The sequence below is a fragment of the Parasteatoda tepidariorum genome, chromosome 2 (genome assembly GCF_043381705.1).
Source record: "Parasteatoda tepidariorum isolate YZ-2023 chromosome 2, CAS_Ptep_4.0, whole genome shotgun sequence".
In the NCBI taxonomy this organism is placed as follows: Eukaryota; Metazoa; Arthropoda; class Arachnida; order Araneae; family Theridiidae; genus Parasteatoda; species Parasteatoda tepidariorum.
Window position 1 is genome coordinate 48,682,074 of NC_092205.1, and position 22,070 is coordinate 48,704,143.

At 25.7% G+C, this 22,070-nt stretch overlaps 2 protein-coding genes across 3 annotated transcripts in view; one reads left to right on the plus strand and one right to left on the minus strand.

The window, feature by feature from the left end:
- Positions 1-118: 118 nt before the first annotated feature.
- Positions 119-6,329, plus strand: LOC107454582 (DNA repair protein SWI5 homolog). 2 transcript variants are annotated; one of them, XM_016071826.3, is made up of 6 exons: positions 119-292; positions 598-633; positions 3,412-3,466; positions 4,705-4,823; positions 4,924-5,018; positions 5,602-6,329. In XM_016071826.3, exons 1-6 carry the CDS (start codon positions 249-251, stop codon positions 5,664-5,666), a joined length of 414 nt encoding a protein of 137 aa, XP_015927312.1. In that variant the 5' UTR covers positions 119-248; the 3' UTR covers positions 5,667-6,329. The 2 variants fall into 2 exon arrangements, with proteins under 2 accessions (XP_015927312.1, XP_015927314.1); XM_016071828.3 differs by lacking the exon at positions 598-633.
- A 3,563-nt stretch (positions 6,330-9,892) lies between these two features.
- The window catches only part of LOC107454561 (complement factor B-like), a 40,373-nt gene continuing 28,195 nt past the window's right edge, over positions 9,893-22,070 (minus strand). Inside the window, exons 15-18 of the mRNA XM_016071795.4 lie at positions 21,810-21,921; positions 15,117-15,290; positions 12,356-12,601; positions 9,893-10,144 (exon numbers count right to left, since the gene is read on the minus strand). Of these exons, the coding sequence (XP_015927281.1) occupies positions 9,948-10,144; positions 12,356-12,601; positions 15,117-15,290; positions 21,810-21,921 (729 nt within the window). The 3' untranslated portion in view covers positions 9,893-9,947. The remainder of the gene's footprint in view (positions 10,145-12,355; positions 12,602-15,116; positions 15,291-21,809; positions 21,922-22,070) is intronic.

Here is a 22,070-nt window from a genome sequence, read left to right on the forward strand (position 1 = left end):
TCAGCTTACTTTCATTTATTAAATGATAACTTCTTGCAAACAATTTCAATCTGATGAAGTCTGCATGTTTGCGTTAAAAAAGTAAATATTAATAAGAAAAATATAACTGTATCTTTGACTGCTAGTGAAAAATGTAAATAGCGGTGATTTCGAAAAAAATCGTAATCAAAATTAGGTCTCTTTAATAAGAATAAAACAATTGTCTTTAATAAAACGATTGTTTCTATTGGAAAAAATTATATGTGAAGATGTCATCCACTCCAAAACAACGCCGGTTTCGTAGTTCTCTTAAGTAACTAGATATCTTTCTGGATTTCCAAATACATTAATATGTTGAGATCTGTCTTTTGATCTCTTAATACTTATGATTTTTGATCTCTTAATACTTATTTTTTGTAAAGATACTTTTTTTAAAGGCATTTATAGGTTATTAATATCTCTAACTCTGAGGAGAATTGTGTTATTTTTATAGTGCTAAGAATGGACTCGATATATATTTATTTTTCTGTGTCTCGCTGTCTCTTTATATATGGTGTTTTTAATATAAATGTAAACAGCAATAATCTCGAGGTACTGATTTGCTCTACTTTCGATTAGGAAGTATACAGGCAACTTACTAAAGCTTATTCTGAGGTACGATATTTTCATACAGATACTTTTGTTTTCAATTAAAAAAATAAATTATAAAATTTCTGAGCTCAAATCTGCTGTATTTCATAAGACATTAATTAATTCTGGTGAGTTTGCAGTGAAAATTTGTTTTTATTTATAGATGTATTGTTAAAAAAGGTGACATGGTTGCTATATTTAGAAAGAACTCGCTTTTTTAGAAGTCTTGATTTGGCTTCTTTTTACTAGTTAACTATACTATTTGTTCTCGTTGCAAGCTGTGCACTATCATACATTAGTGTTAGCATATTGTTCCAGCAGAAGGAATAAGTTCATTTTACAAATTATCTTTTGGATTTAAATTTCTTAGTTGGTATATTGCTGACAGGACAAGAAGTGTTTTATATAATGATTCTTTTTCTCAAATGACAGAGTTCTTATCGCTTTGAGGATATTTCCGTATCCTGATCTGTTGCGCCAACTACAATCGCCAAGGTACCAAATAAATTTTAAACTTGCAAATTTTTTTAAACAAAAACATGTAGATCATGGTTTCTAGTTATAAATTTCGAGTTTTTCCCTTTCTGTGATATTTTTTTAAGTTTCGTGCGAGCCGCTGCCCAGAAGTTGCCAAGACTTGGTGATTATTCTGCCACAGATCAAGATACGGAAATCTCCCGTCTTTGAATAACAGGTCTTCCAATGACAATTTTTATTACGATTCTTTTTTTAAACACAAATAATAAATCAGCCTACCAAATACATGTTTACAGGAAATTACACGCAAGAGAGTTTTGAAACAATGATCATATGAGCTAAATTGTTTCAAAATACACTGAAAACAGTAGCTCGGAAGTAATGGCAGTAAAGCTTGCTGGTATAGAAAACACCATCCATTTATTTCTTTTTTTACTTTACACTGTGTGCCTTTTGCTCCACAGTATAACATAAATCACTTTATTTAGTCTTACAGTACAATATTTACATTCCTCATTAGTATAATTTTCAATATGCCTTGCTGCCTTTAAAATGTAATTTTAATTTTTAAGATTTCATTTGTTTGTCGCATAGTTTTAATTTTGATTCCTTCATCAACACAACTACCAATGTAGATTCATAGGATTTAAAAAAAAAAAAAAAATTAGGATTAGGGATTCCGAAAGTGTTTGCCACTAGTTGTGCACAACTTGGTCTAATTTTGTGTTCATTTACATCATCTTCATCATTTATGTTCATTGTTGTTGTTCAAGTCAATGCTCAAATATATATTATGTTTTTTAAAAGTTTTTTCATTCAGTTTGCTACTTCATACCCGTATGAAGCTGGATATTCAAAAGCTGCTTATTTAAGGAGCTAACCTTGCTTGAAAATAAAGATAAAAATAGTTTTCCATATCGTGATCTGCTGCAGAATAATCACCAAGTCTTTGTAACTTCAGGGCAGGAATCTGTGAGAAACTAAAGAAAGAAAAAAAATATTGCAGAAGGAGACCAGTTTGAAAGGTGTAACTCGCAGTCACCCTCGGACAACCCTCTCTAAATGTTTTTTTTTTAAATTTGCAACTTTAAAATCTTTTTGACAATTGTAGTTAGAATGAAATGTTATGATGCAGAAATATCTTCAAGAAATACTAGTAGCTATATAAACTTTTAAAACAACAACTTTGCAAGGAGCAGCAAATTCACCCATCACACTGAAAAAATTAACAATGCATTGGAGTGTGTTTAAATCGATTTATTTATATTAGTTTTTTTAATATTTTTTTTCTTTTTCTGATAACTATATTGCTAAAAATAAATTTAATGCTTACATCACCACACCAATATAGTGGCTTTCATTTTTCCGAATGCATAATTCTAATTTAGGGAATGATCTCAGAAGAGTCACATGATCTAATGACAATCATTTATCTTGTGGGTATCTTGCCTTATGTTACTTGCTTGGCGCGTTCATGTCTGACAAGTCTTGAAAAAGGGCTTTTGTTTTTGAGCACTTGAAACATGTTCACTGTTATTTCCAATCAGAATATTTTAGAAGTGAATTAAGTTTTTGATAAAGTAAATAACTTACTATAGTTTATCCAAACTCTCATTTATAAATAAAACTTCTTCCAATCCATGTAAACATATTTTGATAGAATTTTATTATTTTTAAACAATTAAATCTGCAGATTTTATTTTTAAGCAATTAAAATAAATCTTACATTTTTCTTATTAGAATTGGGTTAATTGTCAATTCGTCATAATTCTTTTAATTAAAATAAATGATGTTTTAATTAAAATAATGAAAGTTTTTTTTGTTTTTTGTAATCATTTTATATTTGTTAATTTGTTATATATGTTGTATTTGTATATGTTGTATTTGTTATATATGTCCGTCAATGTGTGCACTCAATTTATTTATACTTTAAATTTTTTATTATATTCATTAATTTTTTAAAATTTTTTTCTTTAAATGCATGTAAGTTAAATATTTTTATAGTGTTTTATTATTATTTTTAAACCCATAAATCTTTGATTTTTGAAAATTTAAAACAAAGCTTACTTTAATTTTTCTTTGAGAATTCAAAGATAAGGAAAACCAACTTTAATATTTTCATTAAAAAACAATTAGCAATGCTTTGATGTTTTCTTAATGCAGCATTTATTTTTTTTACTTCAGCAAATATACTAATAATATTGGAGTTTTTTCCCCCAACTTTTTTAAATTTATGCTAAAATTTTCTTTCAATACATATGAGTTAAGTATTTTGATGAAATTTCAGTATTATTTATTAAAACTTTTTTTAAATTTTATTCATAGGTTCTCAACTCCATCACCCTCATCAGCATTTAAAAGTCCTTTACTCAATAAAGTAGTAAGTTTTTTAAAACTTAAGTGATTGTTTTACCAGATTTTTTTCTAGGCATGCAGAAAGTATATGCATGATTTAATAGAAAATATAATTATGAAAGGGATATACATTTATAAAAAATTGCATCAGTCATTGATATCACAAAAATATTTTATTGGAAATATTTTATAAGGTTTTTCAAATCATCAGCAAAAATTGTGTATTTTCTGCAATTTGTATTAAGTAGCACTGTGCATTATTGTTTTGTGCTATTTAATTCAGATCAAGTAATAAGACAGAGAATAGGTATTCAGTCAGTTATTAATAACAGGAAGACATTTTACTAAAAATATTTTGTTCACTTTTTAAAATCTTTAACAAAAATTATTAACATATTATGCAAAAGATTTTATGCTATTATTAACAAAAATGATAATTTAATTATCTCACTCTAAGACCACAGTAAATATTCCTTCCTTCAAAATTCTTTACACCACAAAATCAAACTTATTGATGATAATCTTTAAGAATCCCTTTTCAAAATTCCTTTTTTCCTTGCCAAAACTGAAAATTTTATGGTTGCTTTTCTTTACATTTCTTAATTTTAAATGACAATAGAATTAGAAATTTTAAAATGAGAATTTATTTAAAAAAGGTATGGTGCTTTTTTTTACTAGGGATATCAAATATTTTTCAATGTTTATATCTTAATTTGATATTTTCAATATTACTATAATGACTCAAGGTAATAAATATAGCATAATTTGAGAAATCAGCTACTTATTATAATTAGTCACCATCAAAATGTTTATGTTAAAGATGCGAAATTTGTATGTTTTTGACAAGTCAATTACCAGACTTTTGCTGTTGCTATTTAATAAGCAATATTATGGAAAAAGTGAAAGATTTATTTACTTTCGGTAATTTTCCTATTCAAAAAAAAAAAATTCTTCTGCTAATTTTAAGAAAACTGCTGCACATATCAAAAAAAAAAAAAAAAAATTAGTGTTTTTTTTAACTACCCCTTATTTTTCTTGACAGCCTATTATTGAAATCAATATTCAGTGTTGCTGATAATAATAAATGGTTTAAATATGAATTATTTACCATTTAATTTTATAGCTAGCTTGTTGCTTTATTTCCATTTGTACATAAACTGTATATTATCTCTAATTATTATGCAAGTTTTAATGTGTTGATTTTTGTCTTTATAATTTCAGCATTGTTTGCTTTATTACAAATAATCTTATAAATTATTCCAGGAAAAAAAAGTTGATTTAGAAAATGAAAATATTTCTTTAGAGGAATTGAAAAAATCAACTCTGGAAATGTGGCAAAAAAGTGAAGATATGAAACAAGAAATTGCAAAGCTAGAAAATGAGTAAGATAACAAACTGTGTGGTTTTTAAAATTAGGATTATTATATTTTCCAATAAATAATGTTGTGAATCAGCATAAATGTTATATTTTTGTTTCTGCAGGGGCTGTTCAGAGGATCAATATAAATGGTATATTGATAAATTACATGAATATAACGAAGTTAAAGATGCTGCTCAAATAGTCATGGGACAAATTGGTATGCCATGATCTTTATTTATTTTAAATTTTTAAGTATTGTTTGGCATTGATTTAATAATTATTATTAAAATTAAAATGCATTTTGTATAAATCCGAAGATAATTAAATGCAAATTATAAAAATAAAAAAAATCATTAGAATTTTGTGTCTTCCGACAGTTAATTTTCAGAAATTGTTTGATACATTTCTATTGCATTAATCTTTAGAGTAAAAGATGACAAGTTGATTATGATATCCTTAATGTTTATTAAACGAAATAAAATTAACATCATAGTTAAAAATATTTTTTTTATATCAATTTTCATAATTATATGAAAATTCATTCAAATTTTTTTCAAGAGTCATACTTGTAGTCTGCAAGATGAGCAAAACTCAAATAGTGAGTAGTATAAACAATTATGGTGGTTGATTAAAATTTATTCCAAATAATTTATGGAGAAAAATCTTAGGAAGTTTATGAAGGTGGTTAACATTTATAAAAAGTGTAAAATAAGTTATAATTATACTTTATGAAGTTTGGTTTAACAATATTTCATAAAATATCAAATGAAATACAATTTTTTTTTTAATACTCTTTTTAGCAATTATTGAAGAAACAACAGTGAAAAAGATCCATGAACAATTCGGCATGACAGAAAATGATTAATGTGAATTACTTATTAGTGTATAATCAGAATATATATAATGTTTTCAGCTGTTAGTTTTATTAAAATATTTGTTTTAACTGTTAAATATATAAGAAAAAACACATGTATATTTTTAAACTATTTTATATAGAACTGCTATGAAAAAAATTATATGCATTTGGACGTGAGACAAATAGAGATATTTTGAAGTTCATTGAAATAAATTTCTAGTATTTTTAAAAAAATTACAATTAATGAAAAATATTAATTATGAACTTTTTTAGCACATCTTTGTATTCAGAGTTTTTCTTTTACAATCTAGAATTTCGCTTTCGGCTCTCATGTTCCTTTGTTACTGGGTTGTTATGTTTAAACACTTTGCTTTAAACAGGTTTAAAACATTAAATGAAAAATTTATGAAAATTAAATTAAAAATAATTAATAAAATTAAATAAATTAGTGAAAAATCTTTGAGTCAGAAAAACAATCTTATTTCTTATACATTAACAGCATCTAAAAAATAGTTTTCTTCTTTTAGTAACAAATGACTCTAAAAAATTTACAAATTCTTCAACTTCTTTTACTTTTCTAATATAAAGTATAAAAAATAATTTTTTTTCTATATTTATCTAATTTTTATGAATGTTCTCAATATGTTTGTTTCATTGTAAAATAAGGATTCATTTAGGTGTTGCTAAGACTGAAAAGCTTAGACTGTAACCATAGTTTAAGCTCTAAATAAATCATTTCATTTTATTTTCTGAAAACAAATGTCCTTTAGAATAAGGTTCATTTAGATTTAAGGATATATATGTAAAAAATATAATAGTGAGCTATTCTGAGAATTTAAAAAGGAAAAATCTTTTTTCTTCACCCAACTTTGTTTTATTGTATCATTGTAAAAGATAAAAAAAATTAGAAAATTTTGCAATTTTTTATGTTTTTTTCAGAATGCAAAATATTAGTCGAAAAATAGTTGTTCAGCCAAATAATTTAATATTCCATGAATTCCATTTGCTTTATGTATTATAGTTCTTTTATTCCTAAGGTTATTTTTGTTTTTATGTATACTTTTGAGACTATTTTTTGCTTGAAGCCAAAATATTAGTGTATAAATGGAGTTTTGTTCTTTTTTTTAATGTATATATATTTCCTTAGTAGAGGAATAATGCAATACTTCATAGTATACAGACTTTTATGTGTCTGTTTTACGTATTTTCTGAACTATTTAAGTGAAATTTTCAAAGTATTTATGTCTCTTCTTTTGCATTTGAGATTTCCATTTGTGTTATTATATTTTTTAATTATTATTTCATATTTTTATGTGGACAAAGGATATTTCAAGGCTCTATTTCGTTCTGAAATAAAGCATTTTATATTTATCTCTTTAATTAAATACTTGTTGATGCATAAAGTGATGTATATACTGTCTATGTTTGAAATGCCAGCATTCTACACAATGTATGGTGTTTTTATGCTAGTATGAAAAGTAAAAATTATTGTACACTTGACCTAATCATTGTATAGAATATTCTTGTAGATTTTTCCATTAGTTATTCTAAAGAATACTCAGGGAATGTGAGAAATGTATATCATTTCATATTTTGGCGGTGGAGTTTAAGCATTCTTTGTATTGACTAAGAATGCTGGATTTTATTTTTTTAACTGTTTAAAAAGTTAGTTTAAAACATTACATTAATTTTCTTTTCAAATTCTAATAATTTTTATTATATATTTTTTTTAAATGCAGTTGTGCATTTGAAACTTTTAGCTGGGCAAATTCATATAATTTTAACCTTAATATGGAATTATACTGTTTATCAAAAGTGATTTATTCTTTTCTGATCTACTTAAACTTCAAAAGAATTATCAGGAATTCAGAATTTATTATGAAAATTGTTAAGATTTCTAAGAAGTGATTCTGTACTGAACAAATTTGCAACTGTTTTTTTTTTTAAGATTGAAGCATTCTTAAAAGTCTGAAAAACAGGCTTAATTTTTTTATTTTTGCAAAAAAAAACTTTTTGTTGAAGATTTTTTTTATTTATAATACTTTTTTGGTATTCATATATAAAAAAGTTTTTATATATAGATATTTTTTTTAAAAAATAATGTATAATTTAATATTCTTGTAATTGTTTTAAACAAAAATATAAAATCCATAATACGTTTTTTTTAAAGTTTTATTTGTAAGAAAATATATAATTTTTTTAATAAAGTGAAAAAAGAATATCTTTAAATTGTTTGCATTTCTTTTAGATATTTATAATTTTCTCTATCTAAATGCACTGAATTAATTCTAGTAACAAAATCAGCTCAATGCAAAATATAAATTTAAATTTTGAGAAAAATTAAACATTTCACTGACATGAACTATTTTAAAATAAAACTGACCTTTGTTCTTCCAAAAATTCAAATGACTGTTTGTAAAATATATTTTGTATCTTTTTGTAAATTTTCTGAAAATGCATTAAAATAGTTTTGAAATGTCAAGTTACAATTTTCCAATTTTTTTTTTCTCTCTTCAATACTGCATGCCTAATGAAAGTAACTGTCCAATATTCCTATCTTCTAGCCTTCTTCAGAATTTTGTCTTTTGGGGGAAACAATAAATACAGTTTTATTATTGCTTAATAATAAATAAATTATTTCTAAGTGTAATGAAAACATTATTATTTTGTCTTAAAAATTAAAAACTAGGTAATTTTTTTTTAAGTCTAATATTTTCAAGTTAAATAAAATATGAAGTTCTGTATATTTTGTCTCCAATGAAATTAAATTATAAATTTTTATTTTTTGCAGAAATATTTATATATTTTTTTTATCATATTTTGAGTTTTCCATAAGTCCTTGAACTATTACCACGTTTATATAAACTTGCCTTCGTGTATGTCTGTCCGGGTGGAATTTTGTAATCGATTTTAAACTAACTTCCCGACTAGCTACAAACTTTAAATTTGGCACATAGTTCAGAATTGGATGACAATGCATGAAAATGAAGAGAAAAAAGACATACAAAGTAAAATAAAATTAAAATTTAAAAAAAGTCATTTTAGAGTCAAGTCGACATTGTCTTTTGTTGTCGATTCCATTATTTCAAATTAGTATTACATGTCAGGTGAAAAGATTTTTATTGTCAGAGTATTTTTATTGGCTGAAAAATCACGTGGTAGGATCCAGTTTTTCCTCATGCATTTCCAGATTGTTTTGGTTCTCATCAGCATAAAACTAATGAAAGTCGTAAAGGTATTGTTTTTCTATAAAGATTTTTGTATCCCTAATTTAAAATAAAAGTTCTATTACTTTAGTAGTGGTCTTGTAGTAGTCTTGACTACTCTTGACTAAGAAAAATAATCTAAATAAAAATATATATTTTTAAAAACCACGTTTTTTGTAGTGAAGAATAATAATTAAAAAATAATAATTTTTTAAAAATATAAAATAAAAATTAAAAAAATCATAGTTTAAAATAAAAAAATTCAAAATAAAAAGTAATATTTTTAAAAACCACGTTTTAGTAGTGGAGAATAATAATTAAAAAAAAAATTGAAAAACGAAAAACGTGGGGCGCATGAAATACATAACAGTACATATACACATACATGTACACATTTTCTTACTCATACACATGCACAGCCACATATACATCCACATACATATGGATATACACAAACATATTCCACATTCAGATACAATTACAGATATACATACACATATTCTCAAGAGCACAAATACACACACTAATATAACATTACTGTTGTGTATTTCATGCGCCCCATGTTTTTCGTTTTTCAATTTTTTTTAAAATTATTATTCTCCACTACAAAAACGTGGTTTTTAAAAATATTATTTTCAATTTTTTTTTTTGTTATAAATATGTTTTGGTTAAAAAAAATTTTTTTTTAATTAGTAAGAAATTTTAAAGTTTTTTTATTACAAATTGGAAAGATGAATCTAAATTTTTTAATTTTAAAATACTGTATTTTTTCAGAGTTAATTGAAATTAGAAAAACAACGATCAATTTTTTTTACTTATGTAGTTGTTTCTAATTTATTTATTTTTTTGATTTGAAGACAAAATATTGCAGTCAGTCATTGATCATTCTTGGGCTACAGGTTGTGTGCTCCTATTCTAAAATCATAGTTATAAACTATAATAATAATAAACTTATATTAATTTGGATTTTTTTTCTAGTACTTCATCCAAAGTTTTTTTTTTTTTGCTTAAAAAATTACAATAACACTCTTACAAAGCAGAATAATTTAATCTTTGAAATAAAATGGTAATTTAAAAAATTCTCTTATGATGTTGAAGTAATATTTGCAATCCAAAAATTAAGATTTTGAACGTGGGTATAGTAACCATATGTATTGGGCAGTCCACACCCTATTCCCCAGCTTACTATTCCTATTTGTGTCCAGTAAATGTTCCCCTCACTATTTTGCTGTGATTGCATTAGAGGTCCACCACTATCTCCACTACATGTATCATTTCCACCTGGAAAAAAAAACCTGCATTAGAGATATTTTAAAACCGACGGAACAGAGATAAACAGATATATATTTAAAATCGTGTAGAGATACAAGCATATTTCTCATATTGAAATTCAGAAAATCCTCAAAATTAATAGGATTTTTTTTCTTTGTTTGAATCACTGGCAGATCAGTTTTGGGAGTTTTAATGGAGGAACTGAAACAAAATTTCTTTGAAGTGAATTATTTATATTCCAGAGAGCGGAAGAAAATTTGGTTCCCTTAATGTTAATATTATATTTCGCATTATCATAAGATAAATTGGAAGATTTTTATGCCGAACTATAAAATTAGTTCAACGAAAGAGAATTCCATGCAAAAAATGAATTTAATAATTATTCATTATTTTATTTAATAATACATGGTAAAAAATTTTGAATTGTAAGCTATACAAAGTCTTACTTCATTTGAGGAAAGTAATTTTGTGTGACAAATTATAAAATTTGAACAAAATCTGTTTGATAGTTCCTGAGAAATCGAATTCTACAAAAGTCTAGTATTTCTTTTTTCGACTATGAATGAAATAACTTCGACTATTTAATAAAATAATGAATAATTATAACAAATCATTTTTTGCATGGAGATATCTTGCAAAAAATAATATTAACATTAAGGGACCTCATTTTCGACCACTCTTCTAACCAAACTATTGGGACCTTTTTTTCCCCATTTGCTGCTACACTCATATCAGGGATCCATATCCGTTGAAATTGTTATGTTTATTCATAAAAAGTACGTTTTTGTATATGATTGCGTAACTAAAAGTATCGTCTACTCAAGTATATTAGGGGTCACTAATTAATTAGCATATTGTGGTCCCCTTGAACCATTAAGATTGAGTCCTAGAATGCTGAAAATCCGATGCTTAGATCAAAAGTTATTTAAGTTGCTTTGTTTTTTTCTCCTATGCCTTACCTTCTATATGTGCAGGATTAAAAAATTCATTGTATTTTCTTTTTTGTAAAATGTTAAATGTGCATGCAGTGAAATAGAGTATATCAATGCATGGCTCTTCAATAATTATTTGGTGTCCCACTGTAACTAAATTATCTCATTCATTAAATTTAAAAGATTAGCTCTATAAAAAAATGAAAAAGATCTTTAAAGGACAATATTTTAGATAACTAGTAGTGCAAAATTCGTAGCTGTTGCTAATTTATTACAAAAAAAAAATAATAAATAATGATTAAGTCTTTATAGTATTTAAAAAACAGAGGCTTTTTTTTTTTTTTTTTTTTTTTAACTCTAAAATGGCTAATTTTCCAAAAAAAAGAAACGAAAAAATTGAAAATAGGAATTTTTTTGACGAAATAATATTTGAAAAATACTTCGGAAATGTAACTACAAATATTGATGCTTTATTTAATCAAAAATAGCTTTAAACATGACATTCGTCTATTTTATATTTGAAGTAACTTTTTCATTTACAGTCTAATACTGCAGTAATGTTTATTATATTGTTTAATATAGTAATTGTGCCGGTCAGGTGATCGAGTGGTTAGCGTGCCTGACTGCGAAGCCAATGGCTGCGGGTTCGAATCCCGCTCTGGGCATGGTTGTTTCTCTCTCTCTGTGTTATCTTCTGATGTATGAATGTGGCCCACCCTATGAACAGGTATTTGTGGCGTGGGTAATTGCTCGCCTCCGTGACTTTGGTTCACAGGTGCCCACTGGGTAACGATAAATGAGCAACACTTCTGGCATCTTCTAAGGCGAAGAACGAAAGTTCAGTGCCTGCCGTTCATAAAAAAATAAAAAGAAAAAACAATAGTAATTGTTAATATTTCCATTTCAGGCAATAACGTAAGTGTATAAAATAAGTTGTATAAGTATATAAAATACTCTAATTTTATTTAAATTTTTTACTAAGTACCAACATTTTTGTAATCATAAAAATTTAGTATCTTTCTTAAAATTATTTATAATTTTCCTCTTGCTTATTAATTTCTTATCTCACAGTAACTAATAAATGTGCCCCATAGGATTTATTGACATGGTCCTCTTTTATGAAAAGTTAAGACCACTACAATGAAGTATGCTCATTTAAGTGATTCTAAAATTCTAATAAAAAACTTCTTTTTAATTTATGGAGCTCAGTGTTGTGTGGGAGTACTGGTTGCAAACCATTGCTTAAGATGTTGACATTATGAATAGATCTAAGGAAGCTTATATTTACCATTTCCATCTCCCACACAAAACATTCGATCGGTGAATACTTTATCTGCAGGAATTTTGTCCACTAGGTTCTCAACAGCACTCTGTAAGCACCTCTCTCTTGACTGAATTGGTAAAATGATTTCTTTTAAACTTTGTACAGATTTTGTATTCACTCTCTCCATTTTCTCAACTACTCCTGAGTGCCCCCATCCAGTTGCTACTGTATACTGGCCTGCTTTGTAAAGAGTACTGTTTGGTGAAGGTTCTAAAAGTATTTCAAAGTGAAGGTTTTTTTAAATTAAATATGCATTAATACATTCAAAACTTTTTTTTCACTTACAAATTTAATAAAAAAACACATTTATTAACTTAATAGTTTTTCTTTGTGAGCTAGAAGAGCTGAACTAAATATCAGATTTAGCTTCTTTTCCATGTTCTTCATTTATAGTAATCTTAATATCATTGATGATTAGTATTATTTGAATAATGCATGATAGAGCTTGAAATGAAGCGCTATTAACAAAATTTGCAATAAACGACAAGCTTTATTTAAACTTTTTATTTATAAATAATTTATTTTAGATAATTTTTACAATAATTAAGGTGTTATTTATATTTATTTAATTTTCAGGCATTCATTTTTTTTTAAATATTCAATTACAATTAGAAAAAAAGAAACAATTCAGTATCATTTGACGGTTTTCGTTGCTTAAATAGGATTTCATACATAAAATAATTTTAATACTTTTATTTTACTAATTTAATAATCCTTCAGAAAACTTACGAATTTTTAAACTTTTGTTCCATATTCTAAAATTTCAAAAAATATTTTAAGTAATTATAATATTTTTTTTTCTATTGGAAGTATTTTTATATTTTGTTCTAAGGTCCATGGATGTTATATACTCCTAGTGTTCCTGGATTTGATATTTCAATTTTCAATACATAATTTTGTAATAAAATTAGATCATTAAATTTAGACAATTTGTTAACTCTTATTGTAGATTAGATTTAAAAAAAAAAGTTATCTGCAGTAAGATTTAGCAAATGGAATGCAAAAAATTTGCCTATCTTTGCCGAAAGAAATTTTAAAATTTAAAATAATAATTTCAAAAAAATTTTATTTTTGGAGTTAATTGCATTTTAATACAAAACAGCTTTATATTTTTATATCATTTTGGTATGTAAAATTTAAAAATAAATTTGAGCTGTTTCATATAGAAAAAGTGAAGTCAGAGATTACCTACATTTTAACATTTAAGTGTAATAACTCTGTGAATAATTTTGAGAAAGGGTTAGAGTAATGCATAATGAAATGCAATTTTCAAAATTTTTAGACGGAAGCCCTTTTTGATTTGATGATAGTATGTTTAAGTGGCTCTTTAGAGGTTAAATTATATATATATACACACATACAGAAAGAGAGAGAGACAAAATAATGGAAACACTTTCATCTTTCTCAAGAAATGCTGAAAGAATCATTTTATAACTTCAGACGTGTGCAGATCATAGGATTTCTCATACATAACAATGAAATTTAAAGAGCTTATAGAGGTTTCAGAGATTTACAATAAACGGAAAATTATATTTTTGAACACCCTGTACCAAAAAGTGTAGCAATAGATTTGTAACTTTTTAGTTATTTTGGTTATATGCAATAACGGCACAAAATGTTGTAATCCTTGCTTAAATATTTATGGAAAATAGACATTTTTATAAAAAAAAAACTTTTCTTGTCTTGTGATTTTTTGCTATAATTTTAAAACTCAATAATTTTTAAAAAAAAATTAAGCAAAATATTTGGAGCAATTTATAATTAATTACAAAATTATTGCTTTAACATTTTCGAAAAATTCGTTTAAACTGTGCAAGATATTATTAATTAAAGTTGTTCAGTAAAACTGTACATGCACGGAAAAAATAGGTAATATTTCCTTTTTCTTCACAATTCTGTAGTGAATCGTATTCGGCAACTAATGAAAGAAGTCTGATTTGAATACCTTAAAAATTTAAAAAGTTTCAAGCTATCTTATAAGTAGTTTTTTTACTATTTAAAAGAAAGCTCAAAATGATAAGGGGTTTCTACAAATATTGTTTTGCATCATAATACAAAATTTAATAACAAATGATTATGCCTTACAATAAACATTCATGCACCAAAATGCGCATGCGTCACGCATTTGCGCAGTGTGAAATGACTACATTAATTATTCATATCTTGCACAGTTTTAAACGAATTTTCTCAAATGGTAATGCAATAATTTTGTAATGCATTTTAAATTGCTCCAAATATTCCCCCCCCCCCATTTTATTGAATACTTTTAAAGTTATGAAAAAATATTAGTTTTTTTATAAAAATATCCTTATTTTCATAAATATTGAAGCTAGGTTTGCGAAATTTAGTGCAATTGTTGCATATAATAACCAAAACAACTATCACAAGTTACAAATTTATTGCTACATTTTTTGTCATAGGGTGTTCAAAAACACTTTTCTCCGTTTGTAATTTATTGTCAGTTCCACAAACCTTTAAAATTTTAAACACCATTGATATATATTAGAAATCGCATACCCTAAACGCTTCTAAATTTATAAAGTGGAATGATTTATAAAAGGATTGAAGTAGAGAAAGATAAAAAAACATATCAGTATAGAAGTGTTTTCATTATATTCTCTCTCTCTATATATATAAAATTATTAACGCATATTTTCTATGTTAAAATTAACAATTCAATTTCTATAATTTAACATCAACAACAACAAAAAAAAAAAAGTCTGACCGGCTGGTGGAAGGCAAATTGGTCTGATGAATGCATTGAATTCAATTGGTCTCTTCAATTGTAGTAATGCTATATCATAATCATAAATCAATCCTAGTCGATACTGTGGGTGTATGAAGAATTTCTTGACTTCATATTCTTGGACATTGGTCTCATTCGTTACATTTGTCAATCCTTAAAAAAACTTTATTTATATAAAGTAATAGCACATATAATATTATTTTATGTTAAAAACTACATTTATATTAAGTAGTATATTTCTAATAAGTAATTATCACAATAGTTGAAAATAAATGTTTTCTAAAAAGTAAAAAAAAGTAGAATTTTATTAAAATAAAAGTAACATATATGGAATATAATACACATATGGCATAACTAAACTTAAGTGTATGTATTGTATTCCATTCGTTATGATAACTTTTCATATCCCCTCATATATATATATACAAATTATATTCTCATGAAATAATCTCTACATAAAAAAAAAGTAACTATTGCCACTGTTCCAGGAAATTTTCTCTCCGGCGCGAGACGCTTATAGCTTTTGAATTATTTTATCCCAAATTTGGCAATTTTTTTTAGCTGCGTAAATTAATTAACGAAAATTGTTAGCAGGAAAATTATGAATTTTTGTTATCACTTACTCATATGTCTGGTGTCTCATTTAGTTTAGTTTTTTTTTTTTTAAATCAGTTTTGGAGCGATTCAATAGTTTATTTATTTTTTTAATTTTATTTTTAAGTATTTATTTGTTTTAAAGGTTATCTGATTTTTCTATATATAAAGAAAAAGGGGGGGGGGACTTAACGTAGTAAAATCATAATTTTTTTTTCTACCGTCACTTACTTATGCTGCGTATGATAGCGAGCAGGGGCTAAGTCCCTTATTTTTTTTAATGAAAAACTTAAATTTTTTTAAATAAACTCTCTATTTGTTACTCATCTTACTGCACTTTTAAAATTGAAATCTATGTAAAAATTTAGGAAAATAACGACGTTAAAGTTTCAAACAGTTTATTTTTTTAAAAAGCACAATAAGTTCAGGAGAAAAGATAGTATACCCATATGTACAAAATAGGAAGAAAAAAAAGAAAACTGGAATGTTGTATAGAAAGGAAAAGTATATAGTAATGTGTTCTGCACTTATTTTAAGAACATTCAATAACAATTGCATTGTTTAGCATTTCCAGATTTCAAAAATACACAGGACTGTTTTCAATCCATTAAAAATATGTGATTTTTTTAAGCATCCCAATTATCTTATTATAAGACCGTTTAATTATATACATGAATGTTTCTTCATGTATAAAAATATTTATGCAACTTAAAATTAGATTCCTCCATAGGTTGGGAAACTAAGGAGTAAACCCAGTAGTAGAAATCCTCCAAAATCGCTGCAGGCGCTGCTGATTATTATTTTTTTGTCCTAATTTTCCAATAATAATAAGAAGAAACTGTTAGCAAGACAATAGCGATTTTTTTAAAAATCTTTTTAAAGTAAATAAAATTGCCGCATTAAATAGAGATTAATAGAAAAAGTACCTTTTTTTATCCCCATTGATGAACAATAAAGAATCATCTTTCCCCATATGAAATCTGACACCCAAAACATTTAGCACGCAGGTGCAGTTTGCTAGAAGTGCTTTAATAATGAAGTTGCGAAACTTAAGTTTGCGGAAATTTTATTTATTTATTTAAAGACTGGTACAATTTTATTTACTTAAATATATTTCTAAAGAGCGAAAATAAATTAAGTTTTTTTTTTTAAAAACCTAAATTTTAATATGATTTTTCTTTTCTAATTTAAATATGAGATAATCTGGTTTGATATTCTGATTAGATTATGTGTTTATATAGAATAAATTTATTTGATATTTAGAAGCTCCAACTATGGATTCATTTCATTTTTCTTTTTAAGTATTATTGCATAAGTTTAAAATTAAATTTTTATTAAAAAAAGTATAAATTATATAGATTTTTTTTCCATCTGTTCTATATTTATCTGCAGGTGCAAATTTCATTATATATATGTTTGAGTAAGCCAAATTATTCCAATAATAGTTTGAAAAAGTTTAATCTGGAGTAATATATCTTCGATATTCATTAAATAAATTTTTAACTTGATATTAATTTTTTTTCTCTTTAGTTATTTAGATGTTTATCGTTTTATTTTTTCTTTTCTCTTAAGCATTATTATAAAAGTTTTAAATTAAAATTAAACATACATTTCTTGTATTTAAATTTTATTTACGTTTTGTAAATTGAAATTTTGCTATAGGTTTAGGTAAGCCTAATTTCTATTTATTAATCTTTACTTGATTGCGTTTGGGTCGCAGACAAATATTGATTTCTGAAGATTCTGATGCAGTTTAGTGCAGAAAATTCTGCTAACGGGGGAGTAAGTAAGTATTAATTCTGAAAAATAGATTGGAAAATTTAGTTACCTCATATATGTATTTAATTATTTAATATCTCATATCTTTAATATCTCATAACTTATATTCTTTAGTAATTATTAATGTCAGATGTTTTTCTTTTGAAAACTATGATTTTTTTGAAAAGTTTTTAAGCATTATCAATTATTTTGTTTTACAGGCAATGACAGTATTTAAAAACATGAAACATGAACATCATTGTGTTGTTGGTACCATATACATATGTTACAATTATATTCAACTTATTTCAGTATGCTACTAATAATATAGTTACAACTAAAATAATTACTTAGATGGAACTTGCTATTTGGAAAATTGTATATTTGAAGGTTAAGTTGTTTAGGCAGTTTAGTTTTACATGTCCTTTGAAAATGTAAAAAAGAAAAAATTTATTTTAAGTTCATCGGCAAATTTTTTAAAAAATATAAGTAGTTTAATAATTATTAAGATTAGATGGTTAAATAATTATTAGATGGTTAAATAATTGAAAAAAAAAGTAGCATAGATAAGAAAAGATCAATACCTAAGGCAAATATTTTTGCACGCTCCAAACTATTTAAAAAAAATTTGTTTAAAGGCTCAATCAAAGTCATGGCTTTTAAGTTTTGCCTTTTTTTGTTATAGAAATGTATTTAGTCGCCTTCTCTGTGCTTTTTGAAATCGGTAATAAAATGCAAAAAAAATTTAAAATTTTTTTAATATTTATTTTATATAAATTAAATTTTATAGCACCTGCCTTCAAAATTCGTTTTTATTTGAAGCCATAATAATAATTCTAAATAAGCCATGATAATAATTTTGTCATAACTAATAATTCTAAAGGTATCTAATTCATTGTCATTAAAAGGTTAGTTCTCCGGCACGTAATTTGGAGCCTGTTCTTTAGTGTTCTGACGCTGCCTTTCAGAAAACAAACTGGAAAGATAATCTTTCCTTTTTGTTAAAAATAAACTATTTTGTGTAAAATTCAAATGTTTTAAGAACAAACTTTTCCGTTTAATACAATCCAACGCTGCACCGTCAATAATTTTTAGATGTTTTCTCCCCAAAATAAAAATTTATATTAAATATACATTTAGAAAATGAGAATTCGATTAGTGCATTTAAAGTGGAACGACCAAACCACATTTAGTAGAAATGTTCCTTAAGTTTCTGAATATCGTGAATTATATTTTATTATTCTTTAAAAGATTTTAACTTTTCATTGTAGTTTTATTTTTTGAAAAGAATATTTAAAATATTGATCGAAGAATTATTATTAAATAAAGAATAATGACGTCACGTGAATGTTATGAATTGAATCAAAGAAAAATTTAACCGTAAAACGATTAATAGCCATTAACCGCAAACGATAAACTTATCGAAATGTGAAGAAATTAGCAGCTGGCTCTAGAATTATATGCACAGGCATTATGTTGTGCATTTCTTTCTTTATGTGAAGAAGTGTAATCTCGTCAGAGAATATTATTAAAATCTTCGTTTCGTTTGCTACGAAAAAGGTATTCTTTTTCAACTAATATTTTGTTATAATTTCTTTTATTATATTAAATTATCACGCAAGAATAGAAGAAGTGAATTATTATTATTTATGATTTATATTATGTGTTATATATATGTTAGAACAAAGAAGTATTAAGGTTTCTAATCTAATGCTGTAGCATGTATATTTTTTTTTCAAAGCGCGGGAAAATGGCAGTTATTTATTTTCTACTAGTTGAATACCCGTTCTTAGTACGGTTGGAAAAAACAAAAAAAATAAATCGGTATTGATCAACACTGCGAAAGTATTTATTATCCTTCCAGGTGTCTTTAAGTTTTTAGATTAAGCAAAACATGTTTTTAGAAGTTCCTCCTATCAAAATAAAGATTAACTATATTCAGTATCATTTGGCATCTTTTATTCGAGGTTAACCATAGTCGATCGTCAATTATCATTTTCAACTATTTCCTCTGGTACTTATAAGTTTCATTGGGCCATATGAACCCTAATTCCTCAGTATATATAGTTAATATCTTGGTACCAATATTAGTATATTCAGTACAGTGGCCCCCATCCCCCCCAAAAAAAATTTGCTAACTTCCCCCTTCCATGTTAGCTTGTTCGAAATAGTGCTACGTTGCTTCTTTTATTTATGTACTTAAAAAAAAAAATTCTCTCGTCTAAATTCCCCTCCCCCAAACTATTCGTTTTATTTAGTGTAAAAATCCCCCCCCCCAACCTTTAAGTGGGCCGCATCGTGCGCCCACCTTCTCCCCTGATGGGGGCCCCTGATTCAGTACATATTAAAAAAAATATACCTAATTAAAGTATTATTAAAATTAGTTATTATACTTATTATTTATATTTATATTAGTAATTATACTTATTATTTATATTTATATTAGTAATTATACTTATTATTTATATTTATATTAGTAATTATACTTATAATTTTATACTTATTATTGGCGTCAATAATAGAATGTCAATTTTTCGTATACGAATAAGTACATTGTCTCCATTAATTTAGCTCTGTAATGGAGAAAAAAATTTTTGCCCCCCAATTTGTACCTATTACCAAAATTCTTAAGTTGTAATTCTCGAAAATAATTAGCATAATAACGGTACTAATACTTTTATTAATATTTTTTTATAAATATTTTTACACGCTTTAAAGGCATAAGTATCGATAGAAATACGTAGTTAATATACTTTTTAAAATAATAATTGGATGACGTCATCGGGATTAGTCCCGAAATTTTTAAAGTTAATTTTACTTGTGATAACTCAACATAGGAAACAAACAATAATTCATAAAAACGTGCGGTAAAACTTCTGTTTTATTAGAGCTGCTGCTAGCAATTCACTCATATTATAAAATCTTAATCAAACCCTAAGGAACACTCTTTCTTTGGGATGTAACGCGCGAACTGGTTGTCGGAGGAAATTATAAAGTAGACTGGCCAGCCGTGTCATCAAACGTGCATACCAGTGGTTACCAACGGGTGGCCCGCGAAGCCTTTTTTTGTGGCCCACGAACTATAATATATTATTTTGCGGACGATTTTCGTAAAAAATCTATATGGGTTTAAAATACTTTTCTTTTGTTAAAAAACCCTAAGTTCTTCGTTTCTGTAAAATTTAACATAGCAACAGTGCAAAAAAATTTATTTCTCAGGTTTTGCATCCAAAATAATATTTTTTCAAGAAAATATTTACTATTATTTGTAATTCAATACTTGTTTTGTACAACTTGATAAAAATCTGACAGTAATATTTAATGTACCTTCAAACATTAAAAGTCCTTTCTAAAATTTTGATTAAGTTGCGGCCCGCCCTTTGACTGGTGTTTTTAATTGCAGCCCCCGGCCTCATGCAAGTTGGAAACCCCTGGTATATACACTAAATATGGTGCGGATCGCTTTAGAATTCTGCATGTGTATAAGTTACATACATACATATAAGCATTCTGCTTTATTTACATAGATTTATGTATCTTGTAAAATGCTTGGATATGTTTTTAAGAATGTCGAGTGTTAATGATGAAAAAAAATTTTTTTTCCTTCTTCTTCTTAGCACTTAAAGTAAAACAAGAATTGATTAAGTACTTTATTTTTCTTGCACTTAAATTTATTAGTACGTTGAATTTGGTGCAGATTTATTTGTTTCACATGCATTATAAATTATTTTATACTAATAAAAGAATAAATATTATTGTTTATGCATAACTGATTTTCTTTAAATTATCATTATTGATAGGCTTACTTTTCTTTTTATATAGTAGAATTAAACATGAAGCAGAATTAAATGAAAGATAAATAACCGGAATAAATTTTAAAAAAATGACTGAGTAAACTGTAGAATGTTTACTCTATAAATCTACGGCAGATCAACTAAGCATTGCTTATTGCAGTTTATAGAGAAACAATAGAATCCTTGCAAAATACGTTACTCTGCCGCAGCAATATTTCACCCTTAAATGCTTGTTCATCTCTTGGACTGGAGTATAGTACTGGTAATTTTTGTTTGAGATAGATTAATTACTAATTTAGAGCGTACACGCGTAAATTTTATCTATTGACATGCTGTTAGAATATTTGATCACTGTTTGGAATTTTTTTTTTAAACTAAATTTTTTGTAAAACATTTTATAGATATTTATTTTTTGTAATAATTCTGCAAATTTTGACATGGGATAAAAATGACAGTTTTTATTATCAGAAATTTTTCATTTCGATCTTTAATTACCATAATTTTTTTTAAAACTTCATTATCTCACCTAATTTTATAATGATTTCTTTATCCTTCCTTCTTTCACCTTTCTTGGTAAATAAACAATGAGCTGCTGTTAATATAAGTTTTTCATGAATGATTGAGCCGCCACATTGCAGCTGAAAAATAAAATAAATTTAGGTCTTTTAAAAAATACTCATTAATATTATTTTTCAAAATTTGATTTTCACGGCATATTTTTTTAATAATGCTAAAATGTTTAACAATATTTGGTTAAAAAAATATTAGCTCTATCTTGTCGTTTGAC

Excerpts from the sequence above, each read along its gene's own strand:
- LOC107454582 (XM_016071826.3), top strand. The coding sequence starts at position 249 with ATGTCATCCACTCCAAAACAACGCCGGTTTCGTAGTTCTCTTAA. Across the intron at positions 293-597 it reads CGGTTTCGTAGTTCTCTTAA|GAAGTATACAGGCAACTTAC; the intron begins GTAACTAGATAT and ends ACTTTCGATTAG. Across the intron at positions 3,467-4,704 it reads GTCCTTTACTCAATAAAGTA|GAAAAAAAAGTTGATTTAGA; the intron begins GTAAGTTTTTTA and ends AAATTATTCCAG.